Source organism: Panthera leo, chromosome A1 (assembly GCF_018350215.1).
Source record: "Panthera leo isolate Ple1 chromosome A1, P.leo_Ple1_pat1.1, whole genome shotgun sequence".
In the NCBI taxonomy this organism is placed as follows: Eukaryota; Metazoa; Chordata; class Mammalia; order Carnivora; family Felidae; genus Panthera; species Panthera leo.
Window position 1 is genome coordinate 138,932,344 of NC_056679.1, and position 21,640 is coordinate 138,953,983.

The following is a 21,640-nucleotide window of genomic DNA, read 5'->3' on the forward strand; positions in this document are numbered from 1 at the left end:
TGTCGGGGGAGTTAATCGAGAGAGGAAGCGGGGGAGGGGGGGCCTGCGGAGAGTAGAGAGAAACAAAGCGGACACGGTGCCTGAGCCACTAGCAGCTGCAACCCTCAGGGACCGAGAGTAGCAGAAGTTTGGCCGGGTCGGAGTGCCTGCGCCTCTCTGGCCCAGCCCGGTGAATGGATAGCCCCGGAGCTGAGGGACCCTGGGCAGGGGAGGCACCCGGCTGTGCGCTCCGCGAAGCCGGAGCCCGCGAGATGCTCAGGAAAGGTGGCGAGGGGCAGGCAAGGTGCCCGGCGCACGCGCGCTGCGTGGGACACCTGGAGCGAGGGCAGTGGCGAGGGCAGGGGCACAAGTTTGGCCAGTCCGGGGACACTGCAGGTCGGCCAAAGGCGGCCCGTGGGGTTTCTCGCTGGCAAGGGGCAGCCAGACTCGAGCCCCTGGCGTTTCCCCTGTGCCCCACCGCCCCACCCCGGCGGGTGCGGCACCCGCGGCCGGACTCTGCCCCACGCTGCGGGGAGCAGCAGCCGCAGTCGGGCGCTGTCCCGCGGGGCGCGCACCACGTGCTCCGCAGCCAATCGCCGCCGCCGCTTGATTCAAAGCGAGCTGCTCAAAGGAGCGGCCACGCCGCCCCCTCTCCCTGGCGATAGAGCCGAAATCGCCCTTTCGGGCTGGGCCCTTCCTGTCTTTTATCGCTCCGTTGTGTTTAGCTTGGAGCTCAGCAAAGAAATGGCCCAGCGCGCCTGTTTGAAGCGCCGCGTGCCAGGAGGAAGGAAGGCGGTTCGAAAACTCATCTCGCGTGGCGATCGCCCTTTGCGAAATCCACTTCTGATGGTTTTCCAGCGGGGGCTAAAGCGCGTGTTTGGATTTTATTAGGTATTTGGAATACAATCTATGAATGAACTGTAGCGATTACCTGTCCAGCCACCTCGTTTTGCACGTTGGGAAAGTGGGGCCCAGGGTGATGTGAATTGTCCAGCTCGAGGTCCCACGGCCACTTAGCAGTGGCCTCGCTCTGCAGCTCGAGTAAGGATCCACCGAACAAGGGTTTTCTCCCCTCTCTGCCACACACCCCCCGCCACCCCCCCACCCCCCCCCCACCCCCCGCCGCCTCCTAGCTTTCCTATAAACACTAGACGCAGAAATGGTTTACACAGGCTGAGGAGGCCCCACCTAGAGCTCCCGGTGTCCAGAGACAGCCTGAACCAAGACTCTGTGGGTTCTTTATTCTAATCCCACTTTTCTGTACCCCGGTCCCTGCCGGTCTGCGCTGAGAAATTTTGCTCCTTGCATGCAAGGAAAGACAGTGCCCTCTGAAGTCCTTTGTTAGCATTAACTCGCCAGCCTCACCAGGAGCCTTAACGAGTCTGTTTCATAGTTTAATTCTTTATGCGGGGCCTCAGCTCCAGACTGCTTCACAAAGCCAGGGACAGCTGGATCAGCTCATGGTAAGAGCCACGTGCAGCGACTCTGGGGTTGGCCAGGTGAAGAGCTGACCCTGTTCCTGAAGGAGAGGTGGATAAAATCAGGCCGGACAGAGAGAGTGTAGACACACCAGACGCAGGTGCTGAAAAGAGGTGAAGTGGCTATGTGCAGCTCCAGCACCCCCCCACCCCACCCCCACCCCCACCCCCGCTTTTAAAAACACGTTTCTGTAGCCTGTGGAGAGGTGTGGAGGAAGTCCATCAGGGCAGCTGCAAAGGCACCTTCTAGAAGCGCTTTGTCTGTCTGGGTCGTGGGCTCAAAGTAGGCACGCTGGTTTGAAGAGCCGGATGCAACGTCTTCCTTTGGGGGAATCGTTCTGTTTAAACTGGGAGGTTAATACTTTTTCTCATTAAGGAGAAGATCTGTTTCTTACTTCAGTTACTTACCCAATCTATGCCTAGCTGATCTTGCCTAGAAATGTAAAACATGTGCATAGCTCAGTTGGTTGGCTGGGGATTTTGTCCCAGGAAGCCACTGAGTTGGGAACAGCCAATCTGTTTCTGTTGTATCTTCACCACCTGGAAACTGCAGTGTCCTTACCCGACGGGACAGCAGCATTTATCTCTCTTTGCACAAAACTCTGCTAAGCAGGCAGGGATGCTGTGGACATCGTGTCATCGTCCACCGATGCCATTTTCCTGGTCTCTTCAACCTAATGTTGCCGTCCTTCTAGGCTGCAAGAAAAGAGAAGGAAAAAAATGTTGAAGCTTCAGGAAATCTTGAAATGTGTTCAGTGACCATCGACATTTGCTTCATCTGCCTCAGGGAGATAAGCAACATGAGGCAGGGGAAAGAAATGAGCTTACGGAGGGCATAAAAGTGAAAGACATGTTCCTGCTGAGAGATAGAGGAACTAAACTTGCATCTGGGGGAAAATGTGTGTGCCTTCAGTGACCTCCTACAAACTGCACTGGTTTGCTTGCACCACTGTATCAAAAGTTTTCAGGCCTGTGTGCGGTTTCTAGTGTTTATTTCACAGCTGAAAGCGATTTGCAAGTTAGCACATTTCTGATCATAGCAGCTCAAATTGTCATTACTCCAGCCGGTCCTAGAGGTAATCCTTATCACTTCCCTCACAGGACAAGAAGGTGAGCAAATCTTGTATCTGTACCGGAAGAACTCTCTAGACAGGCCTGTGATCAAACTGGACAACCACAAGCATGGTAGGTATCTGAGGCATAAACAACTCAGGAAATGCTATGGATCCGTGTCGTAAAATGGCCACCACCTGACTCAAGATGTTAGGCCAGTCCCAAAGGCCCCCGGGAGCTGGTCTTTGCCTCTGCCTTGTGACACCAGACCAAGGCCTCATTTTTAATGCTATTAAGAAGCTGTGCCCAAGGCTTTGGCCTTGTTATCTCCCTTAACAACGTTATTCTGTTAGGCTGCAAAATAAGCAGCATGGGGTTAAATGTATTAGCTGCCTTCAAACCCAATTTATCTTCATTCCTTCCTAATTTACACTCGGGCTGAATTAATGAGAATGATTTAATTAACACAGTGAGACCACGGTACCAGGGACAGGACAGCTCAGGGGATTAGACCAAACAGTGGGCGATGCAGCTGCCATCCTGCCTCCTGTGGTCCCCCAAAGCCCCGCCCGAATTTCAGACGTGTCCCCTGCCAGGCTTCCCAAAGTGTCTTCTTTGTTCTTCGGTTCACTTCCTGAATCTGTGTGTGGAAAATGGCACTGCTTTCCTTCCTCGTGTAATTTCCAAGACGGGCTCCAGGGCTGTGGCCCGTAGAATCAGTGTGGCAGAGGGGCCAGCTGCTCACCAAAGCCTTGTGTTCTTCCTCCCTAGCCCACCCCCCCCCCCCCACCGTGTTGGGTTTGTGCTGGGACATGGACCCAGAGCCAGGGACAGCATCCCCCGTCTGCGCTTGCCTTGGGATCAATACCTGTGGAAGGAAAGGGAGGGAAGTGGGACGGGCAGGCAGAGTTCGGCTGGGATAAATGCGGTCTCAGCAGAGGCCTTGGGTGGCCCTGTGGGCAGGTCTGGAGTGGACATGACCCTGCAGAGCTGCCCCCATAAAAGCCAGAAGGCCAGGGCTTAAAGGGCCGCATCCACCGGTTGCTGAGCGCGGGCTACCCAGGAAAGGGCCCAAGGCCTTGGCCAAGGTGGCACTCGTCCACAGAGTCCCCAGTTCTGTAGAGGGCAGGTGGCTGAGGACCTTCTGCCAGCGCCCCAAGAGCAGGGGGAGGGAGTCCTCTCTCGTTTGAGGATTTGAGGGACTCAGCTCTGTGCCCATTTCAACGCTTCCCCTTAACACAGATACTCAAACCTAGAAAAGTGAGACCTCGGTTCCTCCCAGCACTCCTCTTACTTTCAAAAAGATGGGGATTTTTTTTTTTAGTCTGGTTATTTATTAAAAATTACGAGGAAAATTATAAAGTAAGTTGGTCAATATGAGAAGTTATCAGCATTGTAGAAGTCAGTTATTTTCCTCTGGGAACAAACAAGAACTCTGAACTGATAGTTTTCTAAATTTTGGTTTCCCACCTTCTGCATGTATGTCTTTTCAACTGTATTTGTGCCAAATATTTGTTAGGATAGACCTTGAGAATATTCTTAAAATTGTATCCAAATGGACACGGTCGTATTCTAAAATTTCAGTTGCTTCCTGCATCCATTATGTGTGCTACCACCTTCCGTGTATTTTGTGAATTAAATTGGGCTATAGTATCACTTTTTAATTTCAAATTCCAGTTGTTCATGGCTGATCTATACGAATACAATGGACTTTTGTATTAGGACTTTTTTTAAAAGTTTATTTATTTACCTTGAGAAAATAGAGACAGGGAGAGCAGGGGAGGGGCAGAGAGAGGGAGAGAGAGAATCCCAAGCGGGCTCGCAACTGTCAGTGCAGAGCCCAACGCGGGGCTCGAACTCACGAACTATGCGCCCATGACCCGAACCAAAACCAAGAGTCGGATGCTTAACTGCGCCACCCAGGCGCCACTGTTTTATGACTTTTCATAGAAAGTTTTGTGTGAAAGTGTATTTGTGTCCTTTTGGTGCCGAGCCCACCATTCAGAGTTATTGTAGCTGGGAAATTCACTCTTACTTTGAGGCTGATCATCACATCCTACAGCCCCAGGTAACATTGCAAGGGGTAGACTGTTTACTGGCTGCTTACAGGACTGCAGAGGGGGATACATCTGAGCCACTTGTCCTTGGTGTCAGTCTATAAAGTCTGGTCTTTAGTAAATCAAGCAATCTAGGCTGCCTGTGTTCTTTCTTCTCCAAAGCCCTTCAATGCAATGATCTTCACAGTCTGCTGTAGGTTATGGATTTTAGGGTCAGGATTTTAAAGCCGCATTTATTATTTTTGCTCTGATTATAAAAGCAACACATGGTAGACATTTGGGGGGAAAAACAAAAAAGTAAAAGAAAAAAACCGTGAAACCGCCATTTGGAGTTAATGACATTTAGCACTTCAGTTCCATCTTTCTATTTCCATAAAGTGTCTTATTTTTAGCAGTTAAGCGGTTAAGGACAGAGCCTAGAATCAACCTGGACTTCCTGTACTAGTTGGGTGTTTGAGGGGCAAGCTTCCTAGTATCCTGGTGCCTTAGTTTCCTGGTTCTTTGCAATGGGAGGTCATATGAGCACCTGGCTCCGAGCATTGTTTTGCTGATTAAATAAACTAGCATATGGAAAGCACAGAGGGCAGTGCCTGGCTTGCGGTGAGCCCTGGATAATGCCTGCTTTATGCCTGGATAATGCCTTAGTAAGCTGTTTAAGAAGAATGGTATTCCTACAGCTATTTCCTCCCAAACCTTCCCAAGTAAAAGTAACTTGAATCATTATCAAAGTTCCTATTTCCACAATTGCCCAGTAGCATTGGGTTAAAGGACACTTCCTGTCTTGAGTGAAATTAGAGGTTCTCTTGGAGTCTGTATGTAAGGGTCTGCTTTTCTCCCACACCCAGGAACCCGACAGCGTGTGCAATAAAAGCTCAAATTCACGGGGTTTGCCTTTGCCCCCTCCTATCACCTATCTATACTGTCTTCATGTTTTACACTGGGGCCACCCGTCTTCAGCTGAAGACAGAGAAACAACATTTTTACTCTCCACTTCCTTTAGCAAACTGAGCTGCTGGAAAGGGAAACGTATTTAAGAAGTCACACAGTTAAAAAAGCAGCCGCTAGCTATTTTTAGAAGGTGGCCTGGCAAAGACAGAGCACGCATGGACCGTAAGCTCCTACTTTTTCCTGCCCTGCAGATCTTCAGGGTGTGCTCAGTAAAAGCTCACACCTATCTATCAGAATCACACCCGGCCTCTGAGGGGTGTGGCTTTTTACAGCCCAGGGGCATCTGAAACCATTCCCCACCCCACTATTTTCCATAATCTTTGAGTGCCCCAAGGCTCCCGGATCTAAACTCTTAATTTGTTCTAAGTAATTACATTAAAGAATTGATCATTGTTCCAAGCAGTGAAAATGAGCGTTTTGTTGGGCCTATATGCCTTGCGTCCAGGGCAAGATGCCAAGTCCCTGAGCATGTCTGGGCATGAAAAAGGGACCAGGAGAAGGGACCTTTGTGGTCCAAGAGCTTGTACCTTCAAATGAATATTAAAAGGATTTTATGGCCCTCTATGAGCACAGACTTTACTCACTGCACGGAGTTCAGCTCAGACAGGAGTCTGGGAAAAAACCAACCAACCAACCAAACAAGCTGCAAGTTACCATTACCAGAATGAAAAAAGAATAAAAAAGGAGAAATGTGAAACGTTGACAAACGCGATGTCTTCAAGTTCCCACCCTTGTCTCTCCTCGTGATTTTGAAATAATAGCGTGAGTGAGGACATAAATGCACGTAGACACGCATTCACCAATTTCCGTTGGCCTCATGGGAAATCTTTGGAAAGCATTTGGTATAAAATCCCAAATAATTAATGGTAATATTTTTTAAACGTCACGTCTATTCAAATAGTTACGAATCAGTTTTCACACCCACAATTATCTTGAGAAGTGCACTCACTTGGTTTCCTTCACTCACCCAATCAATCAGTCGTTCATCCAGCAAATATTTATTTACAGGCATCGTATATGAGTACTTGGTGCTGGGGATATTCTCCAGTACCGCGAGGTTTTTCAGCCCTACACTGTGATGTTACACTGTGTAGGCTCGGCTTGCCATCAGCATATTTGTATTTTGCATTTTGAATATCTCAGTCCAACTCTGAAGCCATGGACAGAAATCACAAATAGGGAAACTTGAGAGGGAATGGCGGGGCCAAAAAGGAGCTCAGCTTCTGCCACCCTTATTAGACCGCTGGTTTGGAAGAGAACCACGAGAATGCAGACCTCCTGGATTGTGAAACGGTACTCTTCAAGTGCTATTTTTCACCCAAAGATTATAAATAAAGCCATTATTGCCTCATTAAAAAAGGGCCTGTTAAAAATGGCAACGTGGCTTGTCACGGCTGGTAATGGCATCGGCCAAGAAAGAAACAGGCGAACCACGGAGGCAGAAGTAGGGGGTGAGTGGCAACATTGCACCCTCCTTGCTCTTAACAAAGGCTTCTGTTTTCTGGAGGTTATGAGTGTTGCCACAGGAGAAGGAAACATCCCAGAGTTCCCTAAAACTGCGTATCAGCCTCTTCTACGTCTTTTCCCTGTCACTTTGATGCCAAAAATGAGAAGGAACACCAGCTTTAGACTCTAATTTTTCAGACAGTGGTTTCAGAAAGATCCTTGATCAGTTTCAAAGAATTGCCTCTGTTGCACGTGTGTGTTTTTAAAAACTTCTACACACAATTTTATGGTCTAAAATTTTTGTTTTCATTTGTCAAGTCTCAAGTTTTTGTGTTTGTCCTGCTACAGACAAAAGGTTGTTTTGTCTTGTTTTGTTTTGTTTTGTTTTGTTTTGTTTTGTTTTGTTTCGTTTCCCTGTTGGGTACCTAAGAAATGTAACTGCCACACCCAACAAAGCCAGAAAATGAGACACTGTAACTCAAGACGCACAGCTGGTAGACCACCGTGCAGAATTTGGATGAGGCAACAGTGCCCTCTCCTGGCTCCAACGAAGAACTAATTACAGAAGAAACAAAATTCGAGACCAATCCTAGAGGTGCGGTTCGCATTGCGGCCACAGTTAACAACACTGTATTGTGTTGTGACGAGAGGGTAGGTCTTACGTTAAATGCTATTATCACAATAATAAGAAAGAAAGAAGGTGGGAGAAAACTTTTGGAGGTGACAGATGCGTTTATGGCCTAGATGTGGTGATGGTTTCATGGGTGTATAATTATCCCCAAACTCATCAAGTCATATGCATTGAACACATACAGCTTTTTGTAGGTCGATCATACTTCAATATAGTGGGTGGGTTTGTTTGGTTTTTTGTTTAGTTTATTTTTATTTATTTTGAGAGAGAACAAAGGGGGAGGGGCAGAGAGAGAGAGGGAGAGAGAGAATCCCAAATAGGCTCTGTGCTAACAGATGCAGGGCTCAAACTCAGGAATGGTGAGACCATGACCTGAGCCGAAGTCAAGAGTCAGACACTTAACCGACGGAGGCACCCAGCTCCCACAGTGGGTGTTTTTTTGTTTTTTTTTTTTTTAAGGCCCATATTGAAAAAGAAAAGGTGAACATAGTGTTGAAACTCCTTGTGGAAACTCTTGAGCAGCTTCATAGCGATAAAGGCCACACTTCAAATTTGCAATGCCAAGTGTAATCCAAGGTCTGGCCAGTCTGCAACAATGCCCTGCTACTCCTGTGCTCTATAAACCGGCAAGCAGAGGGCACCACCGAGTCATGTCTCTCCTCAGCACAGGCTGGGCAGTTCCCAACTGGTCAGCCTAGTGCCATTGCCCCCTCCTGCGTACAATACTAATATAAGTTGTCCTCAAGGCTGCTGGACAGGGACCCATATGTCCACTGGGATGGTCTTGGAAGTAATAAGAATGACTAGCAACACTAACATTTATGTACATACGCTAAGCACTATGTACCCATCTCATATCATAATCCCCACAACAATCCTAAAAGATTAAAGATCTCACCGACTGAAGCCAGAACCCAAAGTGGTTTGTATCCTGTTAGAGGTGAGTTTCTAACCACTGACATACACTGCCTCCTCCATTTTCCTGATCAACTAGGGCTTCTGCTTTTCTGTCCCAGGGAATGTCAGCTTTAGCCACCCAGCACATATGCAGCAAATTTACCAGAGAAGAAGAAATGAATTGCTTGGTTTGCTTTGCTTTGTGTTGACAGGTCTGATGAAGGTATGACAAAGGAGAAGCTGCCATCAACTGGTTAAAATTATGTGTGTGTGTGTTTTAACGTTGATATATTTTTGAAAGAGAGAGACAGAGCATGAGCGGGAAAGGGGCAGAGAGAGAGGGAGACACAGAATCGGAAACAGGCTCCAGGCTCTGAGCCTGATGCGGGGCTTGAACTCACAAACCGTGAGATCATGACCTGAGCTGAAGTCGGATGCTTGACCGACTGAGCCACCCAGGGGCCCTCCTCTACTGAACTTTTAGAAGAAAGATACCAAACACAAGAAACGATGTCCCTGTTGGAGATTTCTTATAAAAGTAAATGATATCTACCTAAACGACAAATCAATAAGTAGCATCTCAAATTGTTTAAAAAAGCAATAGAGGGGTGATTTGACAGATGGAGGGTGTAGCTGAAGAGCAGAAAACAGCCACTGCTCCCCCTGGCGGCCCTCTGCAGGGAGGGCAGGTTGGGAGAGGTTACTGAACAGGGCAGGGCTGCTCTGTCCTCTCATCCTTCTGTACCATTTGCATATCCATCTGCATTTAAAAGATATTTTTAAAAGTCAATGACAAAAAGAAAAAAGAAAATCTTAAAGCAATACCTATGTCGTACCTCGGTGGGTCAGAAGTCCTAGCAGAGAGCCCTCAACTGGGTCCCCTGTTCAGGGCTTCCCAAGGCCGAAGTCTGGGTTCCACCAGCCTGGTGTCTTCCCTAGAGGTTCGGAGGGAGTTTCCACTTCCAAACTCATTTCAGTTATTGACAGAATTCAGTTGCTTGAGGTTGTAGCACTGGGATCCCCATTTTCCCATCACATAACCCCCTTCATCTTCAAGCCAACAGTGGTACAACCCCTCACAGGCTTGGCATCTCCAACTTTCCCTTTTGCTATGTCTATCTGATTTCCTCTTCGGGCTTCCTTTTTGGTTTTTAAGAGCTCCTGTGATTAATCTAGGCCTACCTGGATAATACAGGATAATCTCCCTCTCTTAAGGCCAGCTGTTTAGTGACCTTGATTATATCTGCCACGTCCCTTCTCCTCCTAATATAACCATGGGCATGACATGGGAGGGCAGAGACAGTGGAGGCCAGAATTATGCCTGCCACACAGGTTTAAGTAGAAAGATAAGGGGCGCCTGGGTGGCTCAGTCGGTTAAGCCGCCGACTTCGGCTCAGGTCATGATCTCTCGGTCCGTGAGTTCAAGGCCCACGTCGGGCTCTGTGCTGACAGCTCAGAGCCTGGAGCCTGTTTCAGATTCTGTGTCTCCCTCTCTCTGACCCTCCCCCGTTCATGCTCTGTCTCTTTCTGTCTCAAAAATAAATAAACGTTAAAAAAAAAAAAAAAAAGAAAGATAAAACCGGGGGTGGGGTAAATGGGTGATGGGCATTAAGGACGGCACTTGTTTTGGGATGATTACTGGGTGTTATAGTGTTAGTGTTATTACTGGGTGTTATAGTGTTAGTGATGAATCACGGGTTTCTACTCCTGAAGCCAATACTACGCTGTATATTAACTAGAGAAGAAAGAAAGAAGAAAGAAAGAAAGAAAGAAAGAAAGAAAGAAAGAAAGAAAGAAAAGAGAAAGATAAAATCAACGGTTCTTGGAAATGGATTGAACGGACAATAATTCTATTCTTCCTCAAAAACAGATTCAAGTGGAGAGAAGTTACAGCCCAGTATCGGGGTACAGGCTACTGTTATTTGTGAGTTAGTATCATCCTACGTTTTGTGGGTCTGTTACTCAGTCTGAGTAATGAACCCGGTCGGAGGAACAGGACTGAGCTCTAGCCCCAGCTCTGTGCGATGTTAAAAACAAGACACCGGGTCCCGAATGAAGTTGCTTGTGCTGAACCCCATGTCACCAAACCAAGACTGAACTTGATTAGGGTTTCAACTCTTCCAGAAATGGAATGTTCAACCAGTCAGTCAGGAATCTGATCAGCACCAGTTAGGTAATCTGCCTGACAGACCCCTGCCCTCCCCTAAAGGAAAGTAACCTTGCAATAACCAGCTGGCTCTTAATATAATTTCCTCGTTCCTCCTCCCTTCTGTCTAGAAAAGTCGTTCACTTTTTGCACAGCATCTTACAGCTGGCTTTTTCCTCTCAGCTAGATCTGACACTGTCCAATTTGAGCCAACTTTTGCCCAAATAAACTCTTAAAATTTTGAATGTGCCTCAGTTTATCTGTTAACAGAATCCTTGGGCTGGTCAGTCCACCTCTTGGGGCCTGGGTTTTCTAATTAGTCAAAAAGGAATTGAACCAGATAGTTTCTTCCCCCCTGCCCCCAAATGTTACTTTTTTATACAATACGGAGTCTACATAGACATCCCTTAAAATGATATAATGGTTTGGGCCTTTTAGAACGATTTTCACAATGCAAGGCAAGGTTCGCAGTCATCAAATAATATGCCCATTCATAGACAACTGCAGTTTGTAGAGTGTTTTTTGCTTTATAATCCTCAAACGCCCTTGGCAAGGTGAATATTAGAGTTATTGGGCCCCATTTCCCTGATAAGAAACTGGGTCAGAGAGAATAAAGAACTTGCCTGGGATCACATGGTTGCTAAGTGGCGATGGTTGTGGTCTGAACACAGGTTCTGCAGAGGATCAGACCACCTTTGTCTTTTTACCACCCTGTGGCCAGCCCCTCTCCCAGAACTCAGCAGTAATACAATAGATATTTGTGGAATGAATACATGAATGGTGTCACAAATGAACGAACACCTCTTCCAACTACCTCACAAAGAAATATCCAAAATGCATTCATTACTCTGTACTTGCTAAGGCAAGAAGGTCTAGCAAAGCATTCAGAATACATTTTCAACTTGGGCTCAGCCTAGATGATCCCCTTACCTTATCGGGGAAAACCCCATTTCCACAGTATTTTGCTTAATCAGGGTTCCACTGGATGCCTCAAGAAATAGGACCACATTCAGAGCCATGAATGAGAAGAAATTTTCCCCCAACCCCCAAACAAGAACCATGATCAGCAGATGATGAATGCCTCTTCGCAATAACTTGGGCCTTTGTGGAAGCGTGGACCCCTCCCACTGTGGACCAACCGGCATCACTGTGCTTTTCCTCTCGAGATAAGAAGTGCCGAGTCACCCAAAGAGCAGGTCACCCAAAGGTGAAGTAATTTATTTCTGTTCCCTGGTGATCAATTGGTCTGTATTCTTTGGTGCTAGAAAGGATAAGACTCAGGTAATGGAAAACCAGAACGCATCTCCCTGTTGGGAAAGCTTCACACTGAGTAGCCGGTTGTTAATTCTAACATGCCAGCACGAATCTTGTGGTTTGGTAAGTAGTCTGTTCACCGGCTCTGTGTAAAGCTCCCCTCATGCCCGACAGACTAGGAATTCCCTAAAAAGTCTAACCCTAAATTATTTTCACTTGATTTAATACCTAACTCTGGAGGAATGAGTCTAACACAGAAATTAAATTAATGCTCACTTTTATGTCTGTAGGCAATACGTATACATGCAGCATCTATAAACAACAATTCGTGTCCATTTATAATCACACTATGGCTCACGGAGTGGGCTGGATTGTCTCAATCATCCTGGGAGGTAGGTATTCTCATTATCCCCATTTTGTTAATGAGGAAACAGGAGAAACAATGCAATTTAACTTACCCATAGCCCACAGTTAGTAAATAGCAAACTCTGGGCCCAAACTTTCTTATTCAGAACCTTTGCTCTTGGGGCACTTGGGTGGCTCAGTCGGTTAAGCCTCCAACTCTTTTTTTTTTTAATGAAAAGCTAGTTCAAAATTATTTTAATACAGCATTTTAATCATTATTCATATATTTAGCCAATCTCTATCAAGTTAAATAAAGTCAATCATCAACATAGGAGCATGAAATCTGAGTTGCAAGGTGCATAAGGAGCTTATAATCATGTATAATAAGTAAAAAAAATTACTCCCAAACAGCCAGAGCCCTATTTAGAAAAAGAAGGGGAGTGTCCTAGAAAACCTTTTTATAACACCATTCATTTAACAAATTTGATAGTTAAAGTTGTCCATGTTTTCTTGTCGCCATTACTAAAGGCGCCCTTCCGAATACTGGGTCAGTACTTAAAAATTATTGACAATTCCAAAACTTTTCATTTATGTAGACTATGTCAATCAATATTTACCTTATTTCAAAATAGAATAGTAATGAAAGGAGTACATGTTAACATAAACAATATATGCCTCCAACTCTAGATTTAAGTTCCCATCACGATCTCCCTGTTTGTGAGTTCGAGCCCCACATCAGGCTCTGTGCTGACAGCGCGGAGCCAGCTTGGGATTTTCTGTCTGCTTCTCCTTCTCTGCTGCTCATTCTCTCTCTCTCAAAAATAAGTAAGTAAACATTAAATGGGGCGGGGGTGTTCTTCCTAGCTTGTGAGCCTACTGATCTGCAAATCTAATTGTGCAAGAAGCAAGCGCCTCCTGAATACAGGGCAGCGTTTTGCCTTCATGTCTTTTCTCAATCAACAGATGTTAAATCACAGCAGCTCTCATGCTTGGAACATTCTGCAATTTTTTTTTACACTGAAAAGAGCTTGGGTAGTAATTACGAATCTTAAGGCACAAACTTAAAAGTATATGAAATGTCATGTTTTTTTCCTAGAACGGAACTTAATTTTTATTGTTCACTGCTCCTTTGGCAGAAAATTGTTCTCAGTCACTGAAGGGATTCCCTCCCTCAGCCCCCTTCCCTTTCTCCCCGGGGTTTTGTCCACGTTCCAAAGTGCTTTTGAGGAGCCACAAGGTCAAGGATGGAGGCACACCTGCCCCACCCCCACCCCCAGGACGACCACCACCCCTTCTGATCTTCATCTGGTGGTTACCCATGAACTTGCCAGCCCCTCTCAGTTGCCCTCCATCATTTTGCTGCCCTGTTCCTTTTTGGAAACTCTGTGAGGTTGTATAGCACCCTTTCTGCCTGAACTCACCACACAGCCTTCTCCCTCCATGGAAAAGTGTAATAAAATCATACGTGCTTAAATATGTAAATACCCTAACATGACCACAGTAACAGACATTAGAAAGGAGTTAGGTAGTCTCCTACGAATGCAGGATCACTGTGAACACACATCTCCAAATATAGAATGACCTTGGCCACTCAAGGACCAGGACTCACATTACATCAGCAACATGGCTTAGCAAAATGATTATCTTGCCAAAATCCCAAACCAGACAGAGAAGAGTTGTCCCTCACTTCTCATAGTGGTCCTAACCCTGGATAATTCAGTTGGTATTAAGACACCACAAAATACATGAATAGGCGCACCTGGGTGGCTCAGTCAGTTGAATGTCTGACTCTTGATTTCGGCTCAGGTCATGATCCCAGGGTTGTGGGATCGAGCCCCACATCAGTCTACACACTCAGCATGAGATTCTCTCTCTCTTTCCTTCTGCCCATCGCCCACACTTGCACACGTTCTCTCACTCTCTCTCTCTCTTTCAAAAAAAAAAAAAAGTAGGTAAATGAAGTGGGCAATTTCCACTTCTGGCCAAAATGGAGTAATGGAGACCAGATTTACCTTCCATCTGAAACAACGAAAACTAGACAAAGTGTATGAAACAAGGACCCTTAAAACACTGGGTCGTCAGGCAACCAAAGCCAACCTCACAGGCCACAGTCCAAACTTACAGGCAGACCTATTCCCCCAGCACCTCTGCTTTAGAACATTAAATCCATCCCCTCTCTTTGCTTGAAGGCACAAATAGATTTGCACTTAACTAAGTGAGGTTTAGCTCTTGAGATGTTGAGTTTGATGCTGTTGTAGATAATTGTGGCCAAAAAGGATAACATTAAGCCCTGATGAAGCTCCCGGACTTCTGTGGTGACTGAATGATTTCTGTTAGAACTGGGGGGATTGTACACAGAACGCTGACCTGAGAGGTGTGAGCAGGCACAATGCACATCACTATAAGCCCAAATCCAACCATAAACATTTGCTGAGCACCCACCACAGGTCAGCTTTGCAGAGGCCAATAGGACACGTTCGGGGAACTCAGAGCCCGGTAGGGGGCGCTCTAGTCTCTAAATTCTTAATCAGCGATTAGGCCACCTCCTATATGCCAATTTCCTATGCAACAAAAGATAAAGATATCCCGTGGGCACCAGCTTGGGTGATGCAGGGAGAGATGGGGAGCCCTCCCAGCTCCCCCTAGTGAAGCTGTCTTTGCTCCCTTTGTCCTACCCAGGCGTCACATTAATGCCCAGGACTGAGTAATGGGGAGCCAACCCGTCCCGAATCTAGCCCAGCTCTAAAATTGCTTGCCAGGAATCAGCAGGTATTTTACATTTTCTACTTAAACTCTTGACATTAACATCCCCTATGCCAGTGCTTCTCAAACTTTAATGTGCATACAAATTACGTGGGGATCTTGTTCAGTCGCAGAGTCTTATGCAGAAGGTGTGGAGTAGGAACAGAGATTCTGTGATTCTAACAAGCTCTCGGGTGCCTGCCCATGCTACTGGGCTGCAGGCCACACCTGAGAGGCAATATCTTGCAAGATACAGTATTAAGGAAGCCATCTGTAACCACAGAATCTCCTGGAGACATTCCCGTGAGTGATATGAACCGCTCTTCAGCCTCGTGATACGATGGCTCCTTAGAGGCGAGGTTAGCTTTCATTGCTTAGTTAAGGGGATCTGACATGTAAATAAATATAGTGCATAGAACGTAAGAGAAAGACGGACTCCCTGTGGAGGTCGGGGAAGGCTTCCGGAAGGAGGTGATTTCTGAGCTAGGTGTGTAAAAATAGGAGTTCAGTGGATGGAGAGGAAGAACAGGCACAGAGGGTTAAGTCCCTACAAGGGACTCAAAGGTTAAACCGGGGAACATGTGGTTTTTTTTTTTAACTTTAAATTTTTTAATGTTTATTTATTTTAGAGAGACAGACAGAGCATAAGCGGGGGAGGGGTGAGAGAGAGGGAGACACAGAATCCAAAGCAGGCTCCAAGCTCTGAGCTGTCAGCACAGAGCCCTACGCGAGGCTTAATTAAACTCAGGAACTGAATGAAATCATGACCTGAGCCAAGTCAGATGCTTAACCAACTGAGCCACCCAGGTGCCCCTGGAGAATATGTATTTTAATGTATTTTATTGTGTTATAATTGAACATGTATTCTAGAGCATCCTGACTGCTGGGTATGCAGTCAGGTAGGGAAAGTCAGGCCAGACCCAGGAAGATAGCTCTAATGTAACAGATAGTGAGGGTCTAGACCACACTGAAGACAGCAGGGAAGCAGGATCCCCACAACCTGCAGATGTGGTTCAGATGTGGTTCCTGGTGCCTTTGTCACGGAAGTGGCAGTTGGGGGAGTGGGAAGACAGTGGGTGTGGCTGTGCAGATACTGAAGTTGGGTGGGGCTCAAAGTTCAGGAGATGGATACCAGCAATCTGAAGCTGGTGTCTGACCTCGAGGATGGACCCTGATTCCCACATGCATATGAAAAGGGGGTTGGGAATTAGGGGGATGCGTCTTCCCAGGGAGGGTAGAGGTGATGTGAGGCCCTGGCAAAGCCACCACCAGCACTAACAGCATCTGGTTGTTGTTTTTTTTATTTTTATTTTTTTAAGTTTATTTATTTTTGAGACAGAGAGAGACAGAGCATGAATGGGGGAGGGTCAGAGAGAGAGGGAGACACAGAATCTGAAACAGGCTCCAGGCTCTGAGCGGTCAGCACAGAGCCCAACGCGGGGCTCGAACTCACGGACCGCGAGATAGTGACCTGAGCTGAAGTCAGACGCTTAACCGACTGAGCCACCCAGGCGCCCCAACAGCATCTGTTAAGATAAGGGTAAAAACGATATAGTTGTTTATGTCAGGTGCTAAGAAGGGCTGTGATAAGAACATCAAGCTTTTAAGAATGTTGTAGCCAACATTCAGATAAGCATGGAGATTGTAACTGTTAAAGTGTTGAACTTTTTTTTTAACTTGGAAAAGAGTCTCAGACTATTGACCATTGATCTCTCAGAGTCTATTAAAACCTGTGTTCATTATGGTGTGGCAAAGCCAGTTAGAACTGGTCAGCAATCAGTCTTTATGCTAATTCACACGATTAGGTACTCCACTATTATTAAATGCAGATGACTTGAAGCAATGAAAAAAAAATCAGTTTACTGTTTTTTTATTATTTTACTAATTAAAAAATTTTTTTTAATGTTTATTTAATTTTGAGAGACAGAGCACGAGCTGGGGAGGGCAGAGAGAGATGGAGACACAGAATCCAAAGCTGGCTCCAGGCTCCAAGCTGTCAGCACAGAGCCCGATGCAGGGCTCGAACTCACAGACTGTGAGATCATGACCTGAGCCGAAGTCGGATGCTTAACCGACTGAGCCACCCACCACCCCAGAGTTTACTTTTTTTAAAGGAGCCAAATCTCCTTTTCACAGCAAAGCCAGTCTTGTACAAATGATTATTCTTGCTGTTTTCTGTGTTATTTTCCAGAAATTCTACATACTAGGTTGTTCTCATATATGTGTGTGTGTGTGTATATATATATATACATATATACTTATATATATAGCTGGTGTTTATTTCTGAGTTATAATTTCAGTAATCATCATGTGACTTCTGACACAAGTTAGAGTTTGGGAGAATTTATTTTTATTATTAATAAGGGAAATTTATTCTCAAGATTGCGTACTCTGAAATATAAAAGAGAAGCAACATTTCATATGTCTTTCTTGAGTCATGTAGGCTAAGAAAGAGATGCCAACAATTCGATATAATTGACTGCACTCTGAGGCATACATTTTGTCTCTTCTGGTCAAATGAATCTACATTTGTGATATTTATGCACAACTAAGTTGACATCGTATACGTTTCTTTTAATTGTTAAATTTATTGCACATATATTTCATGAGCACGTGTTAGCATCCAAATGGTAATTTAAAAACAACAATCAGTTAAAACACTGTCGTTTGCATTCTTTCTTACGTGCAGAGTATCATTTCATTCTTGAGATTCTGTGTAGAAATTTTTTAAGGATTATCTCCAGTTACAGATAAGACTCCTGGAGTTTAAAAAGGTCAGGTGACCGACCTGAGTGAGATAACATGGCTGGTGACAGTAAATCTGAGACTCCAAATGAGGTTACCTGTTGCATAATGGCAATTGCATAAATATCCTAAAGTGAAACAGAGGGGTTTTTTTTTTAATTGTTCAAAGAAAAAGAAAATATTTAGAGCTGGCTAGAAAAGGCTATAAAACAGCTAGTTCATCGATCACTTCCTGGGCACTATGGATAGAAATGAAACCTGGGCCACCTTGGAGCTGGTCTCAGCAGCGTGTTGCATTCAAAAGAAACACAAACCCAACTCCAAAAAAGCCTTGCAGCTTAATGTGCGAAATCTCTTCGAGAGGCAGCAAACAGGGAACCATACTGGAGGACACACAGAATATTCTAAAATTTTTCATTTCCTTTATCTCAGTAGCTGCTCCCCTTAAAATTGTTCTTCCCCAAAAGACTGCTCTCAGTACCTTCTCCCTGCCCCCTTGCTGCCCCTTCACTGGCCACCGCACCCGTAGTGACTTCCAGAGTTCATTCCTTCCCGTGGTCACTCCAGCTCCTTTCCAGTATGAAATCAGTTTAGCCTCTCAGCTGTGTCCAAGACTCTTCCACAGTTACCCCCCTGGTCAAGATCATGATGGAAGCAGGAAGCTGTCAGATCCTCCCAGACTAAGAACGGTGAGGTGGGTGTGTGTGTGCATACACAATCTTCTGTTGTCCCCGTCACATAAACTTAGAGCTGACATCCTCCAGTGGCTTCCACCCCCTTTCTACAACCACAGGGTGCTGTTTATCTTCACTCCAGCCACACTGGCTGCCTCATTCATCCCCATTCCACACCAAGCGTTCCCCAACCTCAGGACCTTTGCACTTATGGACCTGCCTAGAAAACTTTTCCGTAGATATCACATGACCAGGTCCCTCCCTTCATTCACATCCCTGCTCAGATGTCTCCTGATAAGTGAGGCTGTCTCTGAGCTCCTGGCCTGAGACAACAAGGTCCTTTCCCTCTCCATCCCTTCCTCCTGCTTAATTTTCCTTCAGCTTACTTCTCACTGCCTCCTACTGTGAGGAGAGGGAGTTTGTCAGTTGTGCTCTCTGCTAAAACCTTCGCACCTAGAATGTTGCATGACACCTGGTAAATCCTCAATAAATAGTTGTTAAATAGATAGCATTTGTTCTTCAAAATTTTATTAGAAGGCTAATAAATCCTTCACTGAGTGAAGAATGTATTTTCCTTGAGAAACTTGACACTGATTATTGGCAGTCTCATGTTTTCAAATGAACCTCCGCATCCTGTCTGCTCCTTGGCTGATTGGCTATTGGGTCTGCATGTCACATGTTGTGTCTTACCTCTCTTACCTCAGCTTACCTCTCTTATTGTTAGCATGTAAGGGCCAGGTTTTCCTGCCCAGTCTCCAGCTCCAGCTGAATCCACTAACAGAGCTGAATCACAGACTCTGACCCAGGCTGATGGCAGGTCAGTAACTTTCAAAAGCGTCAGCTGTCTGTGAGCCCCCAGGGCATCAGCATCTTGAAACAGGGAAGATTCCAGGGGCCCTGCCTCTCCGGCATCTCTGAGGCCTGAGCTGTGGGGAGTGGCAGCCTGAGACCTTTGGTACCTGTGTCTCCCAGCATCAAGAGGGCATTTCTGGTGAGAAAGAAAACGGGCCCCAAAGGGGTGGGGATTGAACACCAGCACCCGCTAACAAATTGCTGCCTCCAAATGGTGCCAGATGCCTCTCTCACTTTGCACTTACCTGGAGGCACACGCGAGGTCCATAGTGAATCAGAAGCAAAGCATCCTGCACAGAGAAGGCTTTGCCCAGAAAGAGTCCTGGCCCTTGAGCTTGGCTCCTGGGATGTAATCTGTGTCATTCCTGATAGAAAGGAAGGGCTCCTGGGTGGCTCAGTTGGTTAAGCGTCCGACTCTTGATTTCGGCTCAGGTCACGATCTCACGGTTCATGAGTTTGAGCCCCAACATCAGGCTCCTCGCGCTGACCATACAGAACCTGCTTGGAATTCTCTCTCTCCCTCTCTCTCTGCCCCTCCTGTACACGCTATCTCTTTCTCAAAACAAATAAATAAACTAAAAAACAAAAAAAGACATTTTAGAAGTGTCTGTTTAGGGCAGGGTCTGGATACACCAGATCTTAGGGTGGGGTTAGCCACACCTGACAGTTTCAGGGTGAGAGCTGGCCATGCCAGAAAGACCAACCATGTGATTTAGGTGGCGGCCTTTGGCTGGAGGCTGAGATCAATCCCTGGAAAGTCAATCATGCCAAGGTAAAAAGAGCCCCAACATCTTCTGAACACCACAGCTCAGGTGAGCGTCCCTGATGGGTGATGTCCCATGTATCTGTCACACGGTGATGCCAAGGTGGTCGGAAGCTTTGCCCTGGCACCCTCCCCCACCTGCTCTATATTCTCTTCCTTTGGTTGATTTCAACCTGTATCCTTGTCCTGTGATGTAGTATAACTGTGGGCACAATAGCTTCCAGCGGCTTCTATAAGTCTTCCTTCTAGTGAATTATCAAAATAGGGTTTTATAAACTGCCTTCCCACAACCTTGGACTTGGTGTCAGAAGTGAGGGCGGCTTGGGGACCGTGCCTTCAAACCTCACAGTCTGGCGACACTGGTGACGTCCCCAAAGCACGAGGAGACGGGGGCCACGGATCTGAGGTGTTTCAGTCCAATACCGTATGTATGCTCCTTCCTCCATGTCACTTTATCTTTTATTTTCACATTTCTTTACATTTAAAAGCTTTCATAGAGGAAACAGACTTTCCAAACAGGGGAATAACATGTCATTGGTACTTATGTAATATTTGTGTCACTAAGTCCCAAGAGACTTTAAAAATATTGAATTTGAAAATAATGTCCCAGCACAGCATGAATTTTGCAGCATAATGAAGTCACCTGCCTGAGGCCTCACAATGCTCAGAGCCAAACTGAGAAAAGAACATGCAGGGCCTGACCCCTCGCTGCCTCACAGCCCATGGTCAGGGCTGAGACACATTAACCTTAGAACACATTAGGAAGCCCATGATAATCAGGAAGCAGCAGGTGAAGGCGCTGAGCCAGGAGGAAACAGGGGAGTTTATCTGCCTCAGGAAAAGTGCAGAAATGATGAAGGGGGGACCACAGGCAATCCTGACCTTGAAGGGATCACAAGGTGAAAGATGAGTCCCAACCAACAGGGAGGGGTAAAGGAGGTGTAAGGAAAGACGCAGAGGCACTTAGTAGTTGTGAACAAAGTGGGATGTCCTAGAGAAGGTGTGGAAGCATGGAGAGCTAGGGAACAAGCCCAGCTCATTCCTCTGGGGGGCAGGGGGTGGTGGATGGGGAACCAAGAGCTGTGCTAAATCCCTTCTCTCTTAACTTTTCAGTTAGCTACACTTGACTCCAGGTCCTTGAGCAGAAACTAGCGTTGCTTTGCTATCAGCTGAGCACGCGTGTTCTTCCTCAACCCGGGAAGTTGCACTTTGATGACGACAAATAGAATTCCAACCTTGAAAATGTGATAAATACCTGGGAGTTCATATCAGAGCTCTGAAGTCAAAGGGGCTCTTAACTTCGATGTAATGACCTTTCCCACCCCGATGGTGAAGGACTGGGGACTGACGGGCGATACTCTGTCCATAACTGGACAGAGTGGATGGAGTGGAGGAGGCGGGGAGGAGCCCAAAGGCAGGAGGAAGTCACCATGGTAACAGAGCAAGAAGCCAAGGGCGAGGAGACAAGGGAACAAAGGGGAAGGAGGCCAGAGGGAAGGGCACGTGTGCTGCATGGCCCACGCCGCATGCCCAACAGCCACCTCAAACCTTGATCTGACCCTCAATGCTGGGTGCAGCCCCAAGTCTCGAATAGTGATTCGTCTAAGCCGATTGTAGCAACCCCACCCCT

At 46.3% G+C, this 21,640-nt stretch overlaps 1 protein-coding gene across 1 annotated transcript in view; it reads left to right on the forward strand.

Annotated features, from left to right (window-relative positions):
- The first annotated feature begins 723 nt into the window (after positions 1-723).
- The window catches only part of HEXB (hexosaminidase subunit beta), a 74,402-nt gene continuing 53,485 nt past the window's right edge, over positions 724-21,640 (forward strand). The window contains exons 1-2 of the mRNA XM_042955878.1: positions 724-850; positions 2,559-2,642. Coding sequence (XP_042811812.1) covers positions 724-850; positions 2,559-2,642 — 211 coding nt within the window. The remainder of the gene's footprint in view (positions 851-2,558; positions 2,643-21,640) is intronic.